Below are 20969 nucleotides of genomic sequence, written 5' to 3' on the forward strand. Positions count from 1 at the left end.
AATTCCTATAATTTTTGTTAGATAGTAGGTCCATGACAGAGCCTAAACTTCAGCGCCAGATATCTTACAATCACCTCGTCCTTCTACTAATTTGATCTGCTCAATACTGATGAAAACAGGACAATTGCATAATACTGGTTCACTAAAGAAAATGACGGTGTTCTCTGCAGTTAGCGCAATCTACTGCACTTAATTTTGTGTCAGTTTGATTTTTCAGTTGAATGGAAGTATGTCCATTCACGTTCAAAAACGCTTTATATGCTTGCAGGAATTACTTCATCACCCCTTCCTATCGTGTGTAAACCTAGAAGAAGCATTTTACACGCCTAAAGAAGAATTGAAAGAAACATTTGCGGACTTGTCTGTAATGGAAACAGTGACAGAGCCGCCCGATTACGTTCGAGGTGGGGGTCCATACCTTCTAGAAGAGGCCGTGGAACGGTTATTTCAGAGGCATCTTAAACACACAATGAGCGAACCCCCTAAGAAGCAAACAGCTTATGTATACTCTGAAAAAGAAGCTACTATGCCTAAAGGAGATAAGATTCGAGAAGCTTTAGCTACGAAAAAAGTCCAGGCAACTGACGCGACTGTTCAAAATAAAACTACCGTTCCAGGTATCATGCGTTCACGTTCGACCATAGTTAGAGGCGGGCGTCCAAAATGTATTCAAAAAGGAAGAAAAAAAAAGGATAGAGGAGGAAAAGTTAATGTAAACAAAGACAAAATCCATTCTGGAAAGGCTGCCCCTCAGAACAAGAATAACGAACCCGCAAAAAAAAAACATCTAATAAAAATCTCTGAACTAAAAGGTAGCGTGAACGAATCTATATTTCTAAGCATACTGTTAATGGTTGAACCAAAAATAGTCATTCGCTAGTGAGAAGTAGCGCTAGTCAAATTGTACAAATACTACCGTGTTACAAAGAGGCTTGCACATACGTATAGTATATATAGTCAGCAATCAGCCCGATGAATAGTACACGGTATTACATATTACGTACAAAATATCGTTACTTATGCGTTTATTAATAGATTTGGTGGGCCGAGCGACACCCCTGCACACTTTTATGTCAAACCGGATGCGAGAAATCTGCAGCAAGAAGGCAGCTCCCGAACTCATACGTTATGGAAAACTAATTCGAAAAATTACATGCAACGCTCCTAACCAGGTATTAGAGTTCAACAGGACAAGCTTTCTCGAGCAGCTGGAAGCGGAACGTCTCGATATTGTGCTACTTCGTACGCAGATCGGTCCTCTAGGATTCCGCCTGAAGGCTACAGCAAGTGAATCCGGCCAGGCTTTTTACGTAGTCACCCGAATTGATGATTCCGCAACTGTACGTATGAGGCACTCTTTGATTTTATTTTAAAACCTATAGTTTATGAGGAACTTCATCTTATCAACGGTCTTTATCGTTACATCTAGGCTAACGTAAAAAAGTCAGGACAGGCGCATTATTATCAAATTCTATTTCATTGACGCACAACTCTAAAAATAAACTAACATTTTTGTTGCTGTATTTCCCTAAATATACGGTTATGCAGTTGTGGTCTTGTCATTTATAATTAGTAGTTATAATATGTATATACAAATGTAGAAAGTTTTTTACGTTTGTTTTACATGTAGTAGAAGGTAAAAAAAAAGGTTGATGTACCACCATAAAAGATATAACCCTCATAATACTGTACCGCAGTGAGTCTTTTATAAAAAAAGAAAAAATATTATAGATATCTTCACTAAATAAATACATTTCTTGGAAAAACGGCGTTCTCATTCGCTTGCATGGCGGTCCTATTTAAGCCGGGACTTTTGACATTCAAGGAGTCCGGTTTAATTTCGAAAAAATAAGTTGGCTATATACAGCATGAGTGTTATCGCATGCCACATGTGGATCATATAAACATTAGATTTAATTTTTACCACGCCAGGTTTAATAAGGGCTAATATCACAAATTCTTTTTACTTAACTAGGAATTATAAATCTCAAAAGGAAAACCAGAAAGTAACATTTAGATTGACTTAAGCTTTTGCTGAAATATCGTTAAACATGCATTTTCCAGTTAACCTAATAAAAGGATTTGAGCAGAAGTTTCTCTACTGAAATCTCAACTTCTCTAACAATCTGTTGCTCTACGCTTCATGGCGCGTGCATCCAAAACTATCCTTTAACAGAAATTTGGCTTATTGGAGGGCGATATCGTGCTTGCTGTAAACGGTATGACCATTATCGACCAGACGCCTTCGGCCGTAGCGACAATGCTGGCAAATATTCAGCAAAGGCCTGTACCTGATGAAACCATTTTTACCGTACTTGCCTCAGGTGCCTTCAGGTTATTCCAGAGCTGGATTAACTTCCGGATGATACTCAACTATTTCAAGAAAATCAGTGTTAACATTCCGTCTAGAAAAAATTTGTAGGTGACTTTGGGCCTTTTTTTAGATTAAACGCACACGTACCTTATTAGGGATATGCCTGGCTTTCCTTGCAAGCTTGAATGGTTAAAATAGAATATGTTGTTAAATAACCGATAATAATAGCCGTGAAACACTTAATACCAACATTACTTAAGATTTTTATTTGGATTTACTCAATTCAATTCAATGGAGCAATTGATTTCCTCGTAAAGCTTTTTGCCAAGTCGTTATTTAGTTGTGGTAAAGGGCTCCTGTCACTCGTTTTGGTATAACTAAAACGACAACCACTAACGTTTTTTGGGGGGTGAAGTGCTGGCGGTGGGCCATGTAGCCCGCTGGTCACCTTGGAGCGGTCGTATTTTGACAGCAAGCACGAATGCTTTGTCCCGGTGCACCTCCTACTGGAAACAGGTGCACCCTGGGCTTCAAAGGCGGGAGTATATTCCGGCGATATCCTACTAACGGTTAATGGACTTCCCACAAAGGATTTTACGAATGAAACATTACACCAGTGAGTACAATGTTTTTATCGTTATTTCTTTTGAGAATCCAATGACCCACGTAAAAATATAATGAAAATGTTTAAATACCTAGAATTAATCAGTTTAAGGTGTAGATGTTTTGCCAGCCCATGCTTAACATAATTAAAAAGCTTGCTAGAATTCTGTATAACGAGCCAAAAGGAGACATCGCTTCCTAAAAATGCACGTATGAAAATAGAGGAAAATAAAATAAGAAAATAATAGAAACGAAAAAAATCTTATAGAACCGATTTGGCAACACTCTGTTGCAGTTTGTGTACTTTAAATCCTAACATATATGTCGTCATGGTGTTCTACCGTTATTATCAAACGCTGATAAAGCTCACTAAACGAGTGGGGCATTTCTCGAGTCCTTGGCATTGTCCCTATATCTTGTTTGAGGCGCAAGCGACCTATAATGGATCGGCTACTGCGAATATACGACGCAGACAGCGGCGCAGACGTACTGCATGAAGACCCAATCATTAGGCCTGTCGTTTACTACGGCACGCACCGTCAGAACGTCGAGCGTCAACGACGAAGTCGTCACGAAGGAAGTGAGCCTGTGCATTCACCATCTCTTGACGATAATAATGACAATTTACCTGAGAGGAGCAAAGCATGTGAGAGGAGTGAAGTGCAAGATTCCTCAGCAAGTGAAGCTGGTTCAAACCGAACCGATGCACTATCAGCTCAGTACCCAACGAAACAGACCAACAGGTATGTTCCCCGACAAGAACCGAAAGGTCACTGGCTGCCAGCACGTAACAACCCCAAACGGCAATAAAATTAGTGGACGTAAACCAAAGCGCCGGGAGGATGATTAATCTGGATGCGAATCAAAAGCCAGTAGTGCTAACGTTAGTGGAAATGTCGCAGGAGATGCCCGACAGACCGCTAGGCAGCGACGAAAGTATAGTTGTCTATGTATGTGGTACTATGGGTCGCCTTTCGAAGTTCGATTTATGAAATGACAAATCGGTAAGGTGGCCGTATCCATTGCTAATAAAGCGATAATAGGTGAAAAAACCTGCGAACTCGCTAGTCAACGCGGGTCTTCTGTAGAGTTCTTCTTCTCCATAAAACCCTAGCTAATACCTTCGTACGTACTTCAATGTGGCGACGTGACAGCTTATTCGAATGTCGGTTGACTGCTGTTGAAACATAGTTTAATCAGTGCGTGTGCGTCTGTGAGTGCGTGTACGCACCCACGTACACGCGCACATAGACGCACTCATACTCACACGCTCACACGCACACGCGCACACTCGCACACTCACTCGCGTACACTCGCACATTCATACACGCACACTCACTCGCACATTCATAGACGTACACACACGCTCGCGCACACACACACACACACACACGCTCGCGCACAGACACACACACACACACGCTCGCGCACACACACACACACACACACGCTCGCGCACAGACACACACACACACGCTCGCGCACAGACACACACACACACGCTCGCGCACAGACACACAGCTCGCGCACAGACACACAGCTCGCGCACAGACACACACACACACTCGCGCACAGACACACACACACACGCTCGCGACAGACACACACACACACACGCTCGCGCACAGACACACACACACACGCTCGCGCGCAGACACACGCATGCACGCACACACACACGCACGCACAACCCGCTCGGACACTCAGACGCACTTATTCACACTCGGACACTCAGACGCATTTATTCACACTCGGACACTCAGACGCACTTATTCACACTCGGACACTCAGACGCACTTATTCACACTCGGACACTCAGACGCACTTATTCACACTCGCACACTCAGACGCACTTATTCACACTCATTCACACTCGCACACTCATTCACACTCGCACACTCATTCATACACGCAAACACGCACACTCATTCATACACGCAAACACGCACACTCATTCATACACGCAAACACGCACACTCATTCATACACGCAAACACGCACACTCATTCATACACGCAAACACGCACACTCATTCATACACGCAAACACGCACACTCATTCATACACGCAAACACGCACACTCATTCATACACGCAAACACGCACACTCATTCATACACGCAAACACGCACACTCATTCATACACGCAAACACGCACACTCATTCATACACGCAAACACGCACACTCATTCATACACGCAAACACGCACACTCATTCATACACGCAAACACGCACACTCATTCATACACGCAAACACGCACACTCATTCATACACGCAAACACGCACACTCGCGCACTGATACATGACCACTCCCGGACTCGCGCACTCATACACGCCTACTCGCGGACTCGCGCACTGATAAACGCACACTCGCGCACTCATATACGCACGCTCGTGCACTCATATACGCACACTCGCGCACTCATATACGCACACTCGCGCACTCATATACGCACACTCGCGCACTCATATACGCACACTCGCACAAACGCGCATCCACACTCGCACAAACGCGCATCCACACTCGCACAAACGCGCATCCACACTCGCACAAACGCGCATCCACACTCGCACAAACGCGCATCCGCACTCGCGCAACCGCGCATCCGCACTCGCGCAAACGCGCATCCGCACTCGCACACACGCGCATCCGCACTTCACAAACGCGCATCCGCACTCGCACATACGCGCACACACACGCGCTACGCCCTCGTTCATAATTAATTCTATTCAGTCTTAAGTTGCTTCTAATTTATTATATACGAAATATGGCGAATGAATTCGGTGGTAATCTAAGAAGGCCACAGAAGATTCGTGCGAGATGTCCCAAATGTTTAATTTGACCTTCCAGACCTTTAAAGAACCTCATGTGTATTGTGAGCAAAAGAGGTTTAACCAGAACTTCAAAACTGAAGTTTTGGTTAAACCTCATGAAATGTGTTAATGCTATTGGAAACTAGAGTGAAATCGGCATGGTATTTGTTTTTCTAAATCTTTAGAACAACATAACCCATCGCAACAAAAGTCGACTTTACATCAAAATAGGGCAATACACAGTAGAATACTGCTCTACTTTTCCGTAGGTATATTAGTAATGTCTTTCAAGCTTTACACTCAAGTCCCTTCACGTGCAAAAACACTCTCTTTGTTGGCAGTTTCGGGAGCCTTTTCTATCAGAATGTGTGTTCTCCAACCTGTAACGCGTCCATTTTTGTGCAGCGAAGCCCCAAATGAAATGACACCTCAACATTTGCAATATGCAATGTGCATAGTAGACCAGGGAAGTGTACGCTTGCCTTAAACGCATGAAAATCTTTATTTTGCATATATCAGTAATCTGAAAAAACACTTTCAGATCTACGCACGATGTTATTCTATTCAGAGCATTGCCACCATTAGAGCCTCAGCCAAGCTTTTGATAAAACTTTTGATACCTTTTGATATAGTAATTAAATTTGATTGGATATGGACTCCTTTGGGGTAATCTACGCGTTGTGGCCGATTGAGATGAGATTTGAACGTAATTGGCCTACTTACATTAGAGGATTCATTTTACTCCTGCTTACATTAAAGGGTTCACCTTACTACATAAAGTCAATGTCGAACTACTAGGCCAACATCTCAGCATAGAAATGGATATAACGACCTTTCCATCTGATCAGACTATGCCTACCCCCCATAATGTGAAATCATGTCTACTGGCATAGGAACTATGTGGCAAGTTCGACCGCCTGCTTTGACCAGGTTCGTACAGTTCTTCTAGCATAGCCTACAGAAGATAGCACAGAAACTGTCGAGTCACATTCCCGGAAACGTCCAATATCCCAAAAACTGTCCTACAAACTAATACAGATAGTATTTTATTAAATTCAGTTCATGAAACTCCGATTCCGTTTATGAAGTAAAAAATTCCAAAGTATGCCTCCATGCAGATAAGTTTTGAAGATGTTACAAAGGAAGCTTACGGGCTCACCATTGAAATCTTGCAGCTTATTTCAGATAGTTTGTGAATATTAAAGGCAAAATGTTGAAGTATCAGGCCGTCTACATTTGAAGCGACGCAGGTGAATAGGAAACCTGCGGACCATGTTCACGGACGTTACATTAGGCGTGTCTACGAGATAGAACAAAATACGTAATGACATAACCTTTAAAGTACTTTGTTTCTTGTCGATCCATGTCGAAACAGTATCTCTCTTACGATTTGTATTATTTCGCCGCCGATAATTAGTTTTTCTTCATTGCGCATATCTACGAGACTGGCATAGAAAGGCAGAGCAATTATTGGCCGATACCAATCCTTCTCGTATTCGTCGTTCACTTTGAATAATAATAGCCTTTAAGTCGGATACCGCGCAGCGTCTTACTTGATAACGCGCATCTTTTAAGAAATTGCTTGTTGTTAAGAAATCGGCGAAACACAATTCTGTGTCTGAGTCTAAGGAATCATGGAGAAGCTACTGACCCTAATAGTATAATAATTTCATAATTATGTGCCAATAAATAAATGCACAATTAATACAGGAAACTATATACACGTACAACTGATACGTATATAGTAAAGGACGTACATATTTTTACATTCAATAAAATTGTGAGTGAAATAGAGATTTGCCTAGCCTAATTGCGAATCCTGGATTGGATTACTGGCTTTCAAATCCGAAGTTTTCGATTTATCAGTCTAACAATAATCAGCTACAGAACATTTAAGGACATTGTTGTTACATTAAAAGTGGGATCTATCCCAGGTTCGCAAATACGAATTCCACTACAATAAGACTAGATTGGATTCAATTGTTTTCAATGAAGAGTAATTTTTTTTTAATAGGTATAATAAAGCTTATCTTTTCGTATACGTAGCTGAAATGGTTGCCTTTTAGCTTGATAAACACGGTTGTTATAAACAAAAGAATCCAAAGTGGAGTCAATTTGGGATTCACTGCATCAACATCACCATCACCATCACCATCGATAAATACTATTGAAGTGAAGCTAATTCACGTAAAACCAGTGGCAAAAGTAATATTATTTCAAAACAATCGCTAACATCTGTATAGCTTACCTCTCTGATAACGATCAGAAGAACGCATAGAGGCGCACTGCGGATGTGTAGACGAGAAGTGATTATGCCCTTTTATCACGGACTGACATTGACAACTCAACCTCTTTCACCATTACACTTTCTGATTTGGACAAATTAAGAAATTTAGCCACGTCCTTCCTTGTGCAAGCTTCGTGTTTCTCCTAAGAAAATTGTATCAAATAATCTTTTACCAAATTCGGTACCGCTGCAAGCTGTGTCAAGACAAACAAAATGCTGTGCCAATATACTTTTCTCCGATATTTCAGTATACTATCTATGATAATATCGTAATTGACGATTTTGTTCAACGAACCTGTTCTTTTTTGAGAGTAATCTGGTAAATGTGAACTCCGTATTTGTCGATTTCTGAAAAGTCGACGCTATGAACGGCACCTGGAACGACGCGTCGCCAAGGGCTCGTTGCAATTCCACAAAGTATGGCCATCGAGGCTTGTGTAACGAACATTGTTTAATATTAGTTGAGCTTATGTGCCGAGATCAATCTTGTAGACCCATCCAGTATCGTCATCAATTGCACAAACGCAGACACTATAACACGTTGCATAATTTAGCGTCCATGTCACCCACTTACACAAGCCTGAGAAGTGCCCTCCCTCGACACACAGTTTTTAAATGAAATTCATGAGATCTTTGTCACTATATTTCATCAGCTGCTCGTCGTCTTTAGCCAATACGAATTTCGATGACAAAAGCCGCTCACGGTCATCTAGCTGAAGACGTGGAACTACTAATACACCTAGCAATGGTTGGGCGAAATACGCGTATTATATTCAAGATAAGGCGGAACTAATGATATCCTGCAACCAAAAATTGACGTTGTAGGGTAAGACACGCAGGAAAGTCTCCGGGAAGTGTTAGTGTTTATATTTAGACCTATAGTAAAACCCGCCAAAACCTGGTTTTTGATAACCCATCATTGAAGCACTGGAGTACCGCTATTGTAAGAAAAGAAGCACTAGAAAACGTTACACGCTAATGATTAAATGACGACTTGTCCCAGTAATACTATACCTACTACTAACCACGCAGGTTATTCTCAGGGTAAAAGGCAATGTATTCGTCGTAAACAATTGAAAAGGTGTAGTCAGGCTTTGTCGCTGCTGCTGGACAACATTTGGGCCAGCCATCGACAGCCTGAACACAAATTCAAGTAACCCCAGTCCCTCGTTTGCTCGCTCACTTGCTTTTCACATAAACGAAGGTTTCCTAAGAGACGCAACGGCGGTGAGAAAGAGGGCGAACAGATTAATCATACATACTGTCTTGTGGTGTTCAAGGGGCAAGGGACATGCATTAGACGATTATGACCTGGAGTGTTATATGTAACCGTTACGTAGTTTATGGTAATATCACACTGTATATACATTTTCGATCTTCAGACATGTTATCCCTCATAGATTCCTTTGCAGAAACGTTTATTGCTGTATAAAAATACCTCCGAACATTGGATGCAATCAAGCCGATCAGTGAATAAAAGACTAGTAAATCTAACCAAATAGAACAAATGCTCCACTTTCATAACTGGTGAAATGAACAAACCCACAACGACAACGGATATAATGTTAGCACCCGGTTGGTACAACTGGACAATCAGATAGCTGCAGTAGTTCCACGGGATGCAATAATTACAGGACGTTAAGAGTCGAAGGATTTATTATCGTTAGATTCGTATTTCAGCCTAAATGTGTGTAACAAAAAAGTGTGAAGTCGCTAAGTGGAAACACGGTCAGCAACCGCTGCCGCCGGCCACTCGCCATTGGTTTTCTTACTTCACATTGTTATTGACTGAATAACACTCGTTGGTTGTACGATGAAAAGCCAAATACGCCAAAAAGCAAACGGTGTGGTAATTTCAACAAAAATTATCATCCGTTCCGTTGTTATTGACTTAAAAATACTACATTAGTATGAATTTTATGTGTACAACTCATTGCGTTAAATGGTGTTAGCAAGAAAAGTATATAAACACTCTAAATAGCAAATATAATGTCGATTATCGTTTCCTCAAGTGCAGTATTATCTTTAATGCCTCGTTCGTGGTCGGACACGACAACATCAACTATAATCAAATAGTTTACACACACTATACGATTATGTGTGAAAACATGGTGATGTAATAGAAAATCCCAGCATTGATAAAAGTCTTCTACTTTAGTAAAAAAAGCGTGTTTTTTGTAATCGGGCTATTGGAAGTACAGCGAGCACTGAAACGTACAAGTAGTATATGGGAGAATGGGACATACTGATCATCAGTCACAAACCTGTTATAATAGCTAACTGCTGCTACGATCAGTTACTCGTCAGGTGATTTATTTATTCGTAGATCCTTTTTTGCCTTATAGCTAAATGTCACAAGTGAAATAATTACAGTCACAAAAAATGCAAGCGCTAAGTTAAACGCTTCCTAAAGTCGCAGGAAATAAAAGGCGAGTGAACAAGCGCGACCATTTATTTTTTCGCGTTGTTCACGTTGCACACAGAACATTAGGCAGCTATCTGCGCAGACACGACAATAACGAAAGAGGTATTCCTTCGACAATGAAAATAGTTGCCGCCAAAGTTTTTCAACTCACTCTGAAACTGAAAACGGAACCCTCGATACGATATGTAAGCTAGACAAGCCCGCACACGCGCGGTCGCGATATTACATTTCGAAGGTTGGGAAATTGCACTATTCTGGCTAGGTCGTTTTACCGGATAGTTTGACTGTACAACTTACATTACCGTATAATCAATTATGCTTCTGGTTACAAATACTAGAAACTACAGTTGTCCAGTACTTTTTTTTAAAACGGATGTATTTCACACTGCAGAGGTGAAAGACGCTCTGGAAACTGCGCATGCGATATTGATTGCCATCCAGAAATGAAATAATGTAGTAATAGAATAATAATTCTAGCAGTAAATACGAAGTCTTGGTTTGTGTAAACCACCCTCAGTACCGTACTACATCGTTGTAGGGTTAGTTTGTTGTATGGTCGCAAACTCTTGCAAATGAAACCGCTTTTGTGTCTCACATCTCACGTCCCTTAAACACATAACTACCGTTTACAAGTGGTTCAACAAACATGTCAAAGAACCATCCGAAACAACACAAATATATATGACGTGGTCGGCCAACACTCATGACTAAGAGACTCGTGATAAAGTGTAGAGGGACATGGCAGAGAAACTAGCATTTATGAACTTGACGGTTACAGAAGATATCGAGGTGCGCGCGCGTCAGCATCAGCAGGCGCAGTCCCAGCAACCAAGGACAAAGTTCTGCTTCGCTGCTTCGACCAAGGGAAAAACGACGCAAACGGCTCGACAATATTGGGTATAATTATGCGACTGCCAACAGCGATCACCCTTCTGTGCCTAAAATATCGGTAAGGATTACTAGTTGAGAGCTTAACGGCTCTCACGGATGAATGTAAGGCTTGTCTTAACCACCCTATGCGTTTCTATCGCTTTAGAAGGACGAAGTGTTATTTGAATAATCGCATTTGTCTCTGTATTTGTGCGTCATTACTACAGTTCACATATGTATATACGGCGAAGTGAACTTGTATTTGGTGCTATAGTAATACATTCATTCATGAATGATATTCAAAATGAGGTCCGTAGACTTCGAAGTATTCTTAACTTGTGCCCACGGTATAAATATATAAAAAAAAAAAAAGGAAAAAAAGGAAAAGGTACTATTAAAGTATTCCTTACTATTTGGGCGATAAAGGTGTGATACCTGTTTTTAATAATCATACTTATTTATAAAAAAGGCTAACGTATGCCGGCTAGTGCTTTAAACAAAAAAAAAACACGTTTATCAATCAGTTAGACAAACAATCGCAGTACGTTCGTCAAGACAGTTATGAATTGTGATATACTCGTAGAATTTAATGAAGAAGCGCAAGGTCTGTGAAATGGCTGGCCCGGTGAAGCCTGTAATCAACTGACAATAACCTAAAAGCATCCTTGTGAAGATTAAAATTATTCTAACTATTTTTTATTAAGCTCCATAATACTACGGTCGCACTAGAGATCATCTCATATCGTGCGTTGTCGCGCGAGTTGGCGTTAACATTCGGAACCGATGCGTTGTCAACAGTACAGGACCGATATGGTGTATGAAGTTCTCGGCGCACGTAGTTCGAATAGATGATTGGTTTGAGCATGTGAAAACGGCCTCTCGATCCAATTTCCCGATTCACTATAAAGCAGCTTCTTCTGGTTGATTTATCTTTTGCTCGCAAGCAACTCGTTTGGTTTAGCACATATCGACACCCTGTATCCATTCACTTCCTTAGTATATTTGCCAAAACATCGGATATCGTCTGCGAGATTTGTCAATGTGATTCTCGTCGCTTTCATAGCTGCTGCTGTAACTAGATCGACGGATGCGGCCGGCACAATGTCCTATGCACACATGTCTAGGGTATGTGAATGGGTAGGACGTTTGTGTCTCATGTTTGGCGTCGTCTGCTAATGCGGTCGACCGGTATTTGGTGTTGTGATTGACGAATTCGGCCGATTCGCTGCTGCAGTCTCTGGCTTGGTTGTGGAAGACGACTCCTGCATATGTGTTTGGTTCTGTATCTAGTGTCCGTAGTAGTAGTAGTAGTAGTAGTAGTAGTAGAAAGCAGTGTGAGGCGTTGCAATATATATGTTTATTGATTGTAGTGTCTGTCTGTGCGAAAGCAGTTTGGTCCTAGCCGCTGCTGCTGGTGCCGCCGCTGCCGCCGCCAATGTGCTCAATGCAGATGTGACGTGAGTGCAGTGTGTACGATAGTAACTATACCGAATTCGGTTTTCATCGTCTGCAGTATTATCGCGATGAAGCGATTAACATCTACGCGGATTAACAATAAATGTGCTAAAGAAGGTTTGTGAACACCGGCGTAAATCGGTTCTTGGGTGTATTTTTACTCCACTGATTATGTGAAGAAATGAATTGGATAAGAACAAGAGTCATATTCATCCTATAGACCGTTTACCAACACTGCTAAATGTAACTGTATGTACGCTGCGGGTTAAGATAGAACAACTAGAAATAGTCTATCGTCGACAATAGAACGCAACGAGTGAACTCTATGTGCGCTTTCAGATTACGCTGTGAATCAACAACACCGTATCGTCATCATGTTCACCCCCTGATAGTTGCATATGAATATGAGTGGTCAAATTTGAAGCCGACCATTCATCCTCGGAACTGTTCATGATTGCAGTGATGGCAGTTGTATCGTTAAACAATTGTCTCTCCTCCCACGGAGGACTGTGGCTATAGAAAGTTGCCGGGTATTTCTCAATATGGTGCTATAATGTTTCCGAAGCTTGTCGGCCTTCTTTTTGTTGGGTGATGCTGCCAATGGAAAGTAGTACTAACAGTAGTACAGCAGCACCAACGACATCGTGTGTGTGGACCGAAATAACGACGATGATTAGCAAGCGAGCGAACGGGTTCCTAGATGCGGTGCAGTTAGTCTCCTTTCGTTGGTTCCGATTGGGCTGTTGATTATCGTTAACTGTCGCTGATTCTGTAATAGCGACAGCCGCAGCACGAAAGGGCATCGCGACCACGTCCTATCGCGGTGCTCTGCTGCTGGCCCAGAGCAGGAGAAAAGGTGGGCCAAACACAGCGCGTGGGTTGCCTATTGATATTGAGTGCAACGCGAAATACCACTCTAAACTGCAGCACGCGAAGTGCACACCATTTCTGTTGGTGGTGCTGCTGTTGCCGCCGGCAAACACTGTTAGACAATTACCCAGGGGGGGACTAGGCTGCGCCGCGCAGATGAGAAGGGAGATGGGGTTTTATTAGGAGTTCGCAGTTCGGCGCGGGATTACTGCGGGTGCTACTGCAAGTGTTACTTGGGCACATAGGCTAATTTGCGCCACCTTTATTTAAAAAAATGTATGATCGTGTTACCCAAGGAATCAATCGAAAACGGTAAAACCGTTGCAGCCACTGTGGTGATCAACAATAACCAAAGACAACTCGTACCACCACCATCATCGCCTGATAGAGGTAACGGTGTTACTGCATACGCAGCAAAGAGGCAAAAGGAGATCTCTTCTTCCATTTCAACATCTGCACCATTAGCGTTTCGACACGTCAGCACGTTGACAACAGGTGGCACTAACAACAACAGCAACAACTAGAACAAATGAAATTGACCAGCTAGATGCTTCGAGGTTTCAGTGAATGCATATATTGCAATTCTCGTTCATTGTCTGTACATATACGTTCTCTTCAGATTACTTTTTGATATTTATCGCGCGCTGGTGCTGCTGCTGCAACTGCTGTGGCCGCCGCGCATACCATGGGAGGTCAATTATCATGTTGTTCGGCACCGAATTCGCCGGGAACCCGACGACGTTCCGGTAAAAAAGATTATCGAAATTCGGCCGACGGTGGTGGCGAGTCGAAACGTGTTAGCGCGCAGGATGACTCAAGTGCTCGTAAGAGCGCCTCTGCGTCTGTCAGTTTACAGCATATATCCGAACGAGAACTATGTGATGACGACACGGATCCATCAACAGACCCGACAAAAGGTGCCATCTTCATGCAACGCTCACAGAGTGATATGAATAATCAGGCAACAAGACAAACCCGCCACCGAAGTGAAGTTTATTTATCGCACGCCGTTTCACCAAACGCAGCAATCTCCGCAGCTTCGGCGAGTCCTCGGCTCAAGAAAGCGAACTCCTGCTCCACAATCTACCTCGATGATTCAACGTTATCACAGCCAAACCTCAAACACACGCTCAAGTGCGTAACGTTAGCCATATTTTACCATATTCACAATCGGAGATCAGATCGGCTGGTTGACATCTTCGACGAGAGTCGGTACCCCCTAACTAAGGAAGAGTCATGCACGTTGCGCGCTGAACCGGACCATCGAACGATCTACCGCTTCATGCGGTCTCTATTTAATGCGGCACTTCTGAGCGCAGAATGTGCCATTGTCACGCTGGTTTACCTTGAACGGTTACTGACGTACGCCGAGACGGACATGGTTCCAGTAAGCTGGCGAAGAATGTTACTTGGCGCAATTCTGCTTGCGTCCAAGGTCTGGGATGACCAAGCAGTGTGGAACGTCGATTACTGCCTCATACTGAAGGAGACTCGCGTTGAAGATATGAACAACCTCGAACGGCGTTTGCTGGAGCTCATCGACTTCAATATCAACGTACCGTCGAGCGTGTATGCAAAGTACTACTTCGAATTGAGGTCGCTCGCCGAACAGAACGGATTGGCATTTCCTGCCGAACCCCTTAGCCGGTCACGGGCACAGCGACTCGAAGCGATGTCACGCCTTCTTGAAGATCGTGTACTCAACGAGAGTGTCGCCAACGGCCGTCGGTGGACGAGTCTCGATAACGTGTCAAGCGCGACGAACGCTGTTCCCCGCCGATCAACAGTTATCCTCTCATAACTGTATCAGACACCACGATCTCTGCGTTTTTTTTAAACGACCATCATATGCAAGGCCAGCGCTATTGCACCCGGTTGCCGTAGTGAATAGTCTTGTAGTCAGACCTTTCATCAATGCATATGAATATATATATTCACTGTACATGGATGTCATAATTATTCGACTTGCAACGAGGCCTATATATGTGAATGTACCTTATTATTATACGTAACCATCATCGCCAACAACTATAAACAACAACAGGCACGACCGACGGTCAAATCGGAGCTCAAAAACTCAATGGGACAGCTAGTCGGAGCTTTATGTAGTTTGCAAAGGACTTCTTTTGATAGTGAGTAGCGATAACGACAACTACTGTTACAATCATGGTTTGTATTCATTGTATGCGATATAATAGCTCGCCCTCAAATTTGAAAGGCCAGGCTTATGAACACCATTTGATGTCTCTGGTATTAGGTCCAAGAGATACACGGATAGAGCTGATCAAGCTAGCCAGTCAATGTCACCGCAAAACAGATCAGAAATCAATGCTACTACAGCGAATCGTAGTTCTTCGTATTATCTGGTCAGGTCTTCACAGCTTAAGGACATCGTCAGAAATATCTCAACGCAATGCAGGTGTTCAATATCGATTCAACACGGGGAGAAACACGAGGTAGCATCGGTATGAAACACATGTTTGCTACGTGAGGTCCATCCATAATGAAATTTGCCGTTCCGTCCTACTTCGGTACTGCGTCGTTCATCCCCTCGGATCGAATGGAATATGCCATGGCGATGATGGTGATGACGATGGCGATGATAATCATGATGATAACAATGAAAAGAAATAATCCCTGCCACCAATAAGATTTTAGTCTACAATAGTTCAAACTGTCTAGTGGAGCATACAAGCTAGCCAGTTTGTTCTTGCCTAATTAGAGCGTTAATAATGGATGCTCGGTCGACTCGTGAAGCTGCAGCACGCCACGTCTTTGCGTGACGAGTCAGTGATTAAATTAAATCACAACATTTGCCCTCAGCAGAAATTATCTTCAAGGTGGAAGTTAATAAAATCTATCAAGGAATGAAGGCCGTTACAACGAGAAAATGGCGATACTGATAGAGGCTATTGGTAATAATGTAATGTATTGGTAAAATTTGCTGGAACGTAACAACATGGGTACATGCACACGCTTCCAGGCAATACAGGTATGCAGACATGTTTGCTCAAATAGGAATAGTCGTGCACAATAGGTGACAGTCAGGCCAAGATTCAGGTCGAATCACGTACTCATCGTCAGTGCAAGCTGTTGACTGACAGATGAGCGGTGCACATTTCTTAGCCGCGCCACATCAACTACCACTAATACCGCTGGTACCTGCAATAGGCGGAAAAAAAATGCGCAAAAGTTTATCTTTCACTATCATCGAACACACACAACATCTCCCGAATACTTGTGATAAAGATGTTCATCCATGGATGACGCTTCATTAATTGGGAAGAGCAAGCATATCGTCTTTACTACTGTGGCCGATAACGATTGTACTAGTACCAATACTAAATATAAAAGGAAGAAAACAGAAAAATAGTAATAATAATAATTATTATTATTATTATTATAGTACAATATTTAAATGGTTGATGATGGCTGATGGTGATGCTTGTGTGAAGATTTCGAGTGACAGAGATGGATTTATTGTTAAGGAAAAAATAATCAGGAATCGTAAATGAATAGATATGGGTAAAATTCAGATAGGAATTCGGTGCGGGAAGGTATAAATCTTTATTGTAATTTCGTAATGGCTAACGCATGAGTCATAAACTGGTTGATTGGTGGATGGGCAATTGATTGAATGATTGATTATATTGACAGGTTGATCGGGACACAAAGAATAAGTACGCAACTAAGACATTTAGTATGATGGTAATCTATGTCGTAGAATAAAATCAATGAATTATAATAATTATATAACCTAATTTTAACCTATACTTATTTAGCAGACCTCATGTGCGTGATTAGCAAATTGAATACTGTTAAGCCGTAACGAAACAATCTTTATTAATGAAAACAAAGCAAGTTTGCAGACAAAGAGGACGTACATTGAGTTAGAAAAGAGGTTGAGATAGGAAGAATATAACTACGGAATAAAAAATTTATTTCATAATAATAATCTTAAGAATAACGGTGATGATAATGATACTAATAAATGTGTTTGTGAGATGGCGGTGTCATGGGAATGATATGAAACCCTAGAATGACACGCTGTTACAACCACCGCTCAATGCTCTACGACACTTAAGTTGTCTGATCTTCTTCACACGCTAATTGCGGTCTTACAGTAATTCATAATCACCTCAGCAAGTAAATATTTTGGAAAAACGGATAAAACGAGATACATGAAAAATGAAAGTAGAAGAAAAACACATTTCTTTAACGATTGTTGTTGTTACTTAGTTGCAATCAAAGAAATAATTGCCGTCCTGTAGCTTTCCGACCAATTGCAATTCTGTTACAGTCATACATCGATTTTTTTGAGCGCATTGAACACTACGAAGTCCGACAAAGCTTTGTCGGACTGTGGATAATAGGTGAGATAACTTATCGAGTTTTTCAAGCCCTTTACAGTATTCAATATTGTTAAGTAAACCTTAAAAAAGGATGAAATGTTAGCTTTAAATTGTTTTCTGTTTTCTTTTTCAGTTTAACTATCACAAATTGACTGCTATATTATGATAGCAATTTGTTCCTATAGCATCGGGGGCAGCAAACTCAGAACTTATCTCTCGAAAAATAAGAGTGAAACAAACTGGCCGATATTTTTATTTATTCCCACATTCTATTGTTAATCACACATTACACCGTATGGACAGGGGATTAGTTTAGTTGGCAGTTTTTGATCTTCACATAACTAGATGCCTACCTTTGCCGTTTTTGACAGTTGTACTGTAAAAAAGCACGGGCCATTTAAAGAAACATGCGCGACGCAATATACACCTGTGCGTATGTACGAATAATATCACCTAAAAATGAACTAGATTACTTCACTCGTATTTCAACAGTAGCATTATTGTTTATAGAAATCCTCCGCTGGCAAATTTCGTTAGGTGACATGCGTAGTAAAGGGTATTGATATTTTCTACTGTCGCTGTTGGAATAATTTCGCGGTCATTCATTCTTGTGCTCTGTAATTTTGTAGGAATGCTTATAGGCGGCAAGAAGTGCAAAGATAAAGTTTAGGTTGTTTCTTGCATTAAATGACACATTTTTGTAAGACACAAGATGTAAATTTGTTTGTACTGCTGATTTAACGGCTATGTTACATCGATGATTGTTGAGAATTGAGTCTGTTGCATTACATTGTTAAGTTATAATCCCGTGCGTTCAATTTACACGAAAATAAAATGCAAAATTTTTAACGCCAAGCCCTTTAGACACTTAGTGTACGCTTGTACATAGCTTCTTTTCGCTCTAGACATGTAAACACTAGACATGTAATTTTCAAGTTTACAAAGTCCATGTAGGTATATATACACGTACTTGAAATATAAAATATGCCCCGCCATTAACTTTGTGATGGCGTTTCGTGTTCGCTTGCGTGTGCTTGGCTTACTGCCGTATGGGTTACGGCTCACTCAGGTCTTTTTTGTCATACCTTTCAATAAAAATTATCGCCGTGCAGACGGTCGGGGGCCACCCGCTACTGCTAGCTTCACTTTCTATCGCTGTGACTGTATATAGATGTTTTCTTTGACATATCTACGACGACTATCGTCGTCGTCCGTGGGACTAACCAGACAGCGTCGCGGAAAGTACTAGCCAAAGTCTACATTAACGAGAAAGGCATGCGCATTGACGACGCAATTAGATGACTTGATTTTTGTCTCTGTTTGCGTGTGTGTACGTGTGTATATGCATGGGTAGGTAGTTTCGGGGACGGCGGTGCAACGGGGGCAGGAGATTATGACAACCATGCTTTTGAAGCATACGATATAATGGATTATGTCGGTTTAAAATAACGCGAAGAAGTAAGATAATCTTTCCATACATTGCCAAATCTGTGACGGAGGTGTACTCTATGTATAATACAATTAAGCGGAGCAGATGGATCGATATTATATTAATAGACAATTAGTGGTGGTGCTGCTTATTTAATGACGTTCTTATAGGTGATGAATGGTTGCTAGCAATTTGATTATAATTAAAGCCGATTATAAATTTATATGCTATCGTCCACCCATTCCTTTTGTGTTGTCATATCGAATTAGGGCCTTCTAAAATGCTTTTTGTGTCCTGTCATATCCTGACCATCGTGATCTAATCGTATTTTTTAACTAACAAAACTTAGCACAACGTTGTGTAATGCAATGAGGGCACTTCTAAAATTTATATAATAAATTTTAAGTTCCTTAGGCACAAAGAGGATCCTATTGCTTTAAACTGTGAATTATTTTGTGTGCATCTCACATATGGATTGCTTAAACACGTAAATTGTAGAATTTAGAGTGAAAATTGCCTTCTAAATATAGTCCGAGCCGATGATAGTCCGTGAGGGTTCATGTTAGTACGGCATATTTTGATTGTCTGGACTCTAAACACATTCTAATGCTGTAGAAAGACCATATAACGTTTGATCATTCAGAGTAGTCCTTTATCCAAAAATGAATCGTGCTGATTGACAACTAAATCTATAGATTATTCGATCCATTTTTATGAGCTATTTCAATTCAGAATCCGAGTGTCATGTGACCACAAAACATAATTGATTTGGTTTGATGTTAGTAATGTGCCTCTGCTTATTCTCCGTACAGAGAAGCTCGCGTTGTATGCTGAAACATTCCACTGGTTACCTAAACTTGCCAGTAACGGGTAATCTTCTATTGCAAGGCATTGTGGTCTTTCACGTATATTAGGTCTAACTTTGAAAATAGCTTACAATTGAGTATTAGCAAAGGGGCCACAGTCTCTTTTACTCAACGGACAAGTGAAAATTTGCAATGACGATACTCATCACGCAAGCGCCTATTTAAAATAGGCGGCATCCATACAATACCGTCATAGCTGTTACAACAACAATAACATTGACTGGATTACAAATGAGCTCGTTCCGTCGTAGGACTCTAGCTCCATTGTTACGTTCTTACGTCAGTACCTCAGCAATAGCCTGTATATAACTGATCCCAGACAGATTTGCAATTTCAGTAAACATAAAAATAAAAGGAACCCATTAAAATTGATAAGGATAAAACTACGGCAAAATAAATGGGTGAATACAACTACATTTACAAATAGGATGTGCGATTACCTAATTAACTTGCTGGCGATTTAAAAATAAGGAGCGAACATATAGGCTAGATAAATAGAAATAGACTGAAATGTGGTTGCAAGGAAGAGAAGCAAAGCAGAAAACAACGATAAAGGGCCAATAAATGCAACATCAACAAATTGTTATAAATCAAAAATGCCAGCCGACGTTCCTAGTTCGTTTAATCACGACGAAACCGGCTCAAAGACGGTAACGTTTTACATCATTATTATCATTATTTTA

General features: G+C 41.4%; 3 protein-coding genes across 32 annotated transcripts in view; 2 read left to right on the forward strand and 1 right to left on the reverse strand.

Annotated features, from left to right (window-relative positions):
* Positions 1-3798, forward strand: part of LOC111253383 (uncharacterized) — an 8748-nt gene extending 4950 nt beyond the window's left edge. For 2 of the 8 annotated variants that reach the window (XM_086973806.1, XM_086973807.1), the window contains 5 exons: positions 269-812; positions 1036-1340; positions 2177-2418; positions 2730-2930; positions 3283-3792. In XM_086973806.1, coding sequence (XP_086829932.1) covers positions 269-812; positions 1036-1340; positions 2177-2418; positions 2730-2930; positions 3283-3727 — 1737 coding nt within the window. In that variant the 3' untranslated portion in view covers positions 3728-3792. Of the gene's footprint in view, positions 1-268; positions 813-1035; positions 1341-2064; positions 2089-2176; positions 2419-2729; positions 2931-3282 lie in introns of those variants that run through there. The other 6 variants (XM_086973805.1, XM_086973804.1, XM_022812685.2 and 3 more) reach the window with 6 other exon arrangements.
* The window catches only part of LOC111253010 (uncharacterized), a 25052-nt gene extending 13875 nt beyond the window's left edge, over positions 1-11177 (reverse strand). For 2 of the 22 annotated variants that reach the window (XM_086973815.1, XM_086973827.1), the window contains exons 1-5: positions 9045-10589; positions 8315-8819; positions 7981-8162; positions 6892-6995; positions 6113-6214 (exon numbers count right to left, since the gene is read on the reverse strand). In XM_086973815.1, coding sequence (XP_086829941.1) covers positions 6113-6214; positions 6892-6995; positions 7981-8008 — 234 coding nt within the window. In that variant the 5' untranslated portion in view covers positions 8009-8162; positions 8315-8819; positions 9045-10589. The other 20 variants (XR_015316239.1, XR_015316240.1, XR_002674449.2 and 17 more) reach the window with 19 other exon arrangements.
* Positions 11178-11247: 70 nt separating this feature from the next.
* CycY (cyclin Y) lies at positions 11248-19157 on the forward strand. Of its 2 annotated transcripts, none has more exons than XM_086973811.1 (2): positions 11248-11393; positions 13109-19157. In XM_086973811.1, exon 2 carries the CDS (start codon positions 14325-14327, stop codon positions 15438-15440), a length of 1116 nt encoding a protein of 371 aa, XP_086829937.1. In that variant the 5' UTR covers positions 11248-11393; positions 13109-14324; the 3' UTR covers positions 15441-19157. The 2 variants fall into 2 exon arrangements, with proteins under 2 accessions (XP_086829937.1, XP_022665795.1); XM_022810060.2 differs by lacking the exon at positions 11248-11393 and adding an exon at positions 12628-12886.
* Positions 19158-20969: the final 1812 nt, after the last annotated feature.

The sequence above is a fragment of the Varroa destructor genome, unplaced genomic scaffold (genome assembly GCF_002443255.2).
Source record: "Varroa destructor unplaced genomic scaffold, Vdes_3.0 BEIS01000006.1, whole genome shotgun sequence".
Lineage (NCBI taxonomy): Eukaryota > Metazoa > Arthropoda > Arachnida > Mesostigmata > Varroidae > Varroa > Varroa destructor.

Excerpts from the sequence above, each read along its gene's own strand:
- CycY (XM_086973811.1), top strand. The coding sequence starts at position 14,325 with ATGGGAGGTCAATTATCATGTTGTTCGGCACCGAATTCGCCGGGAACC.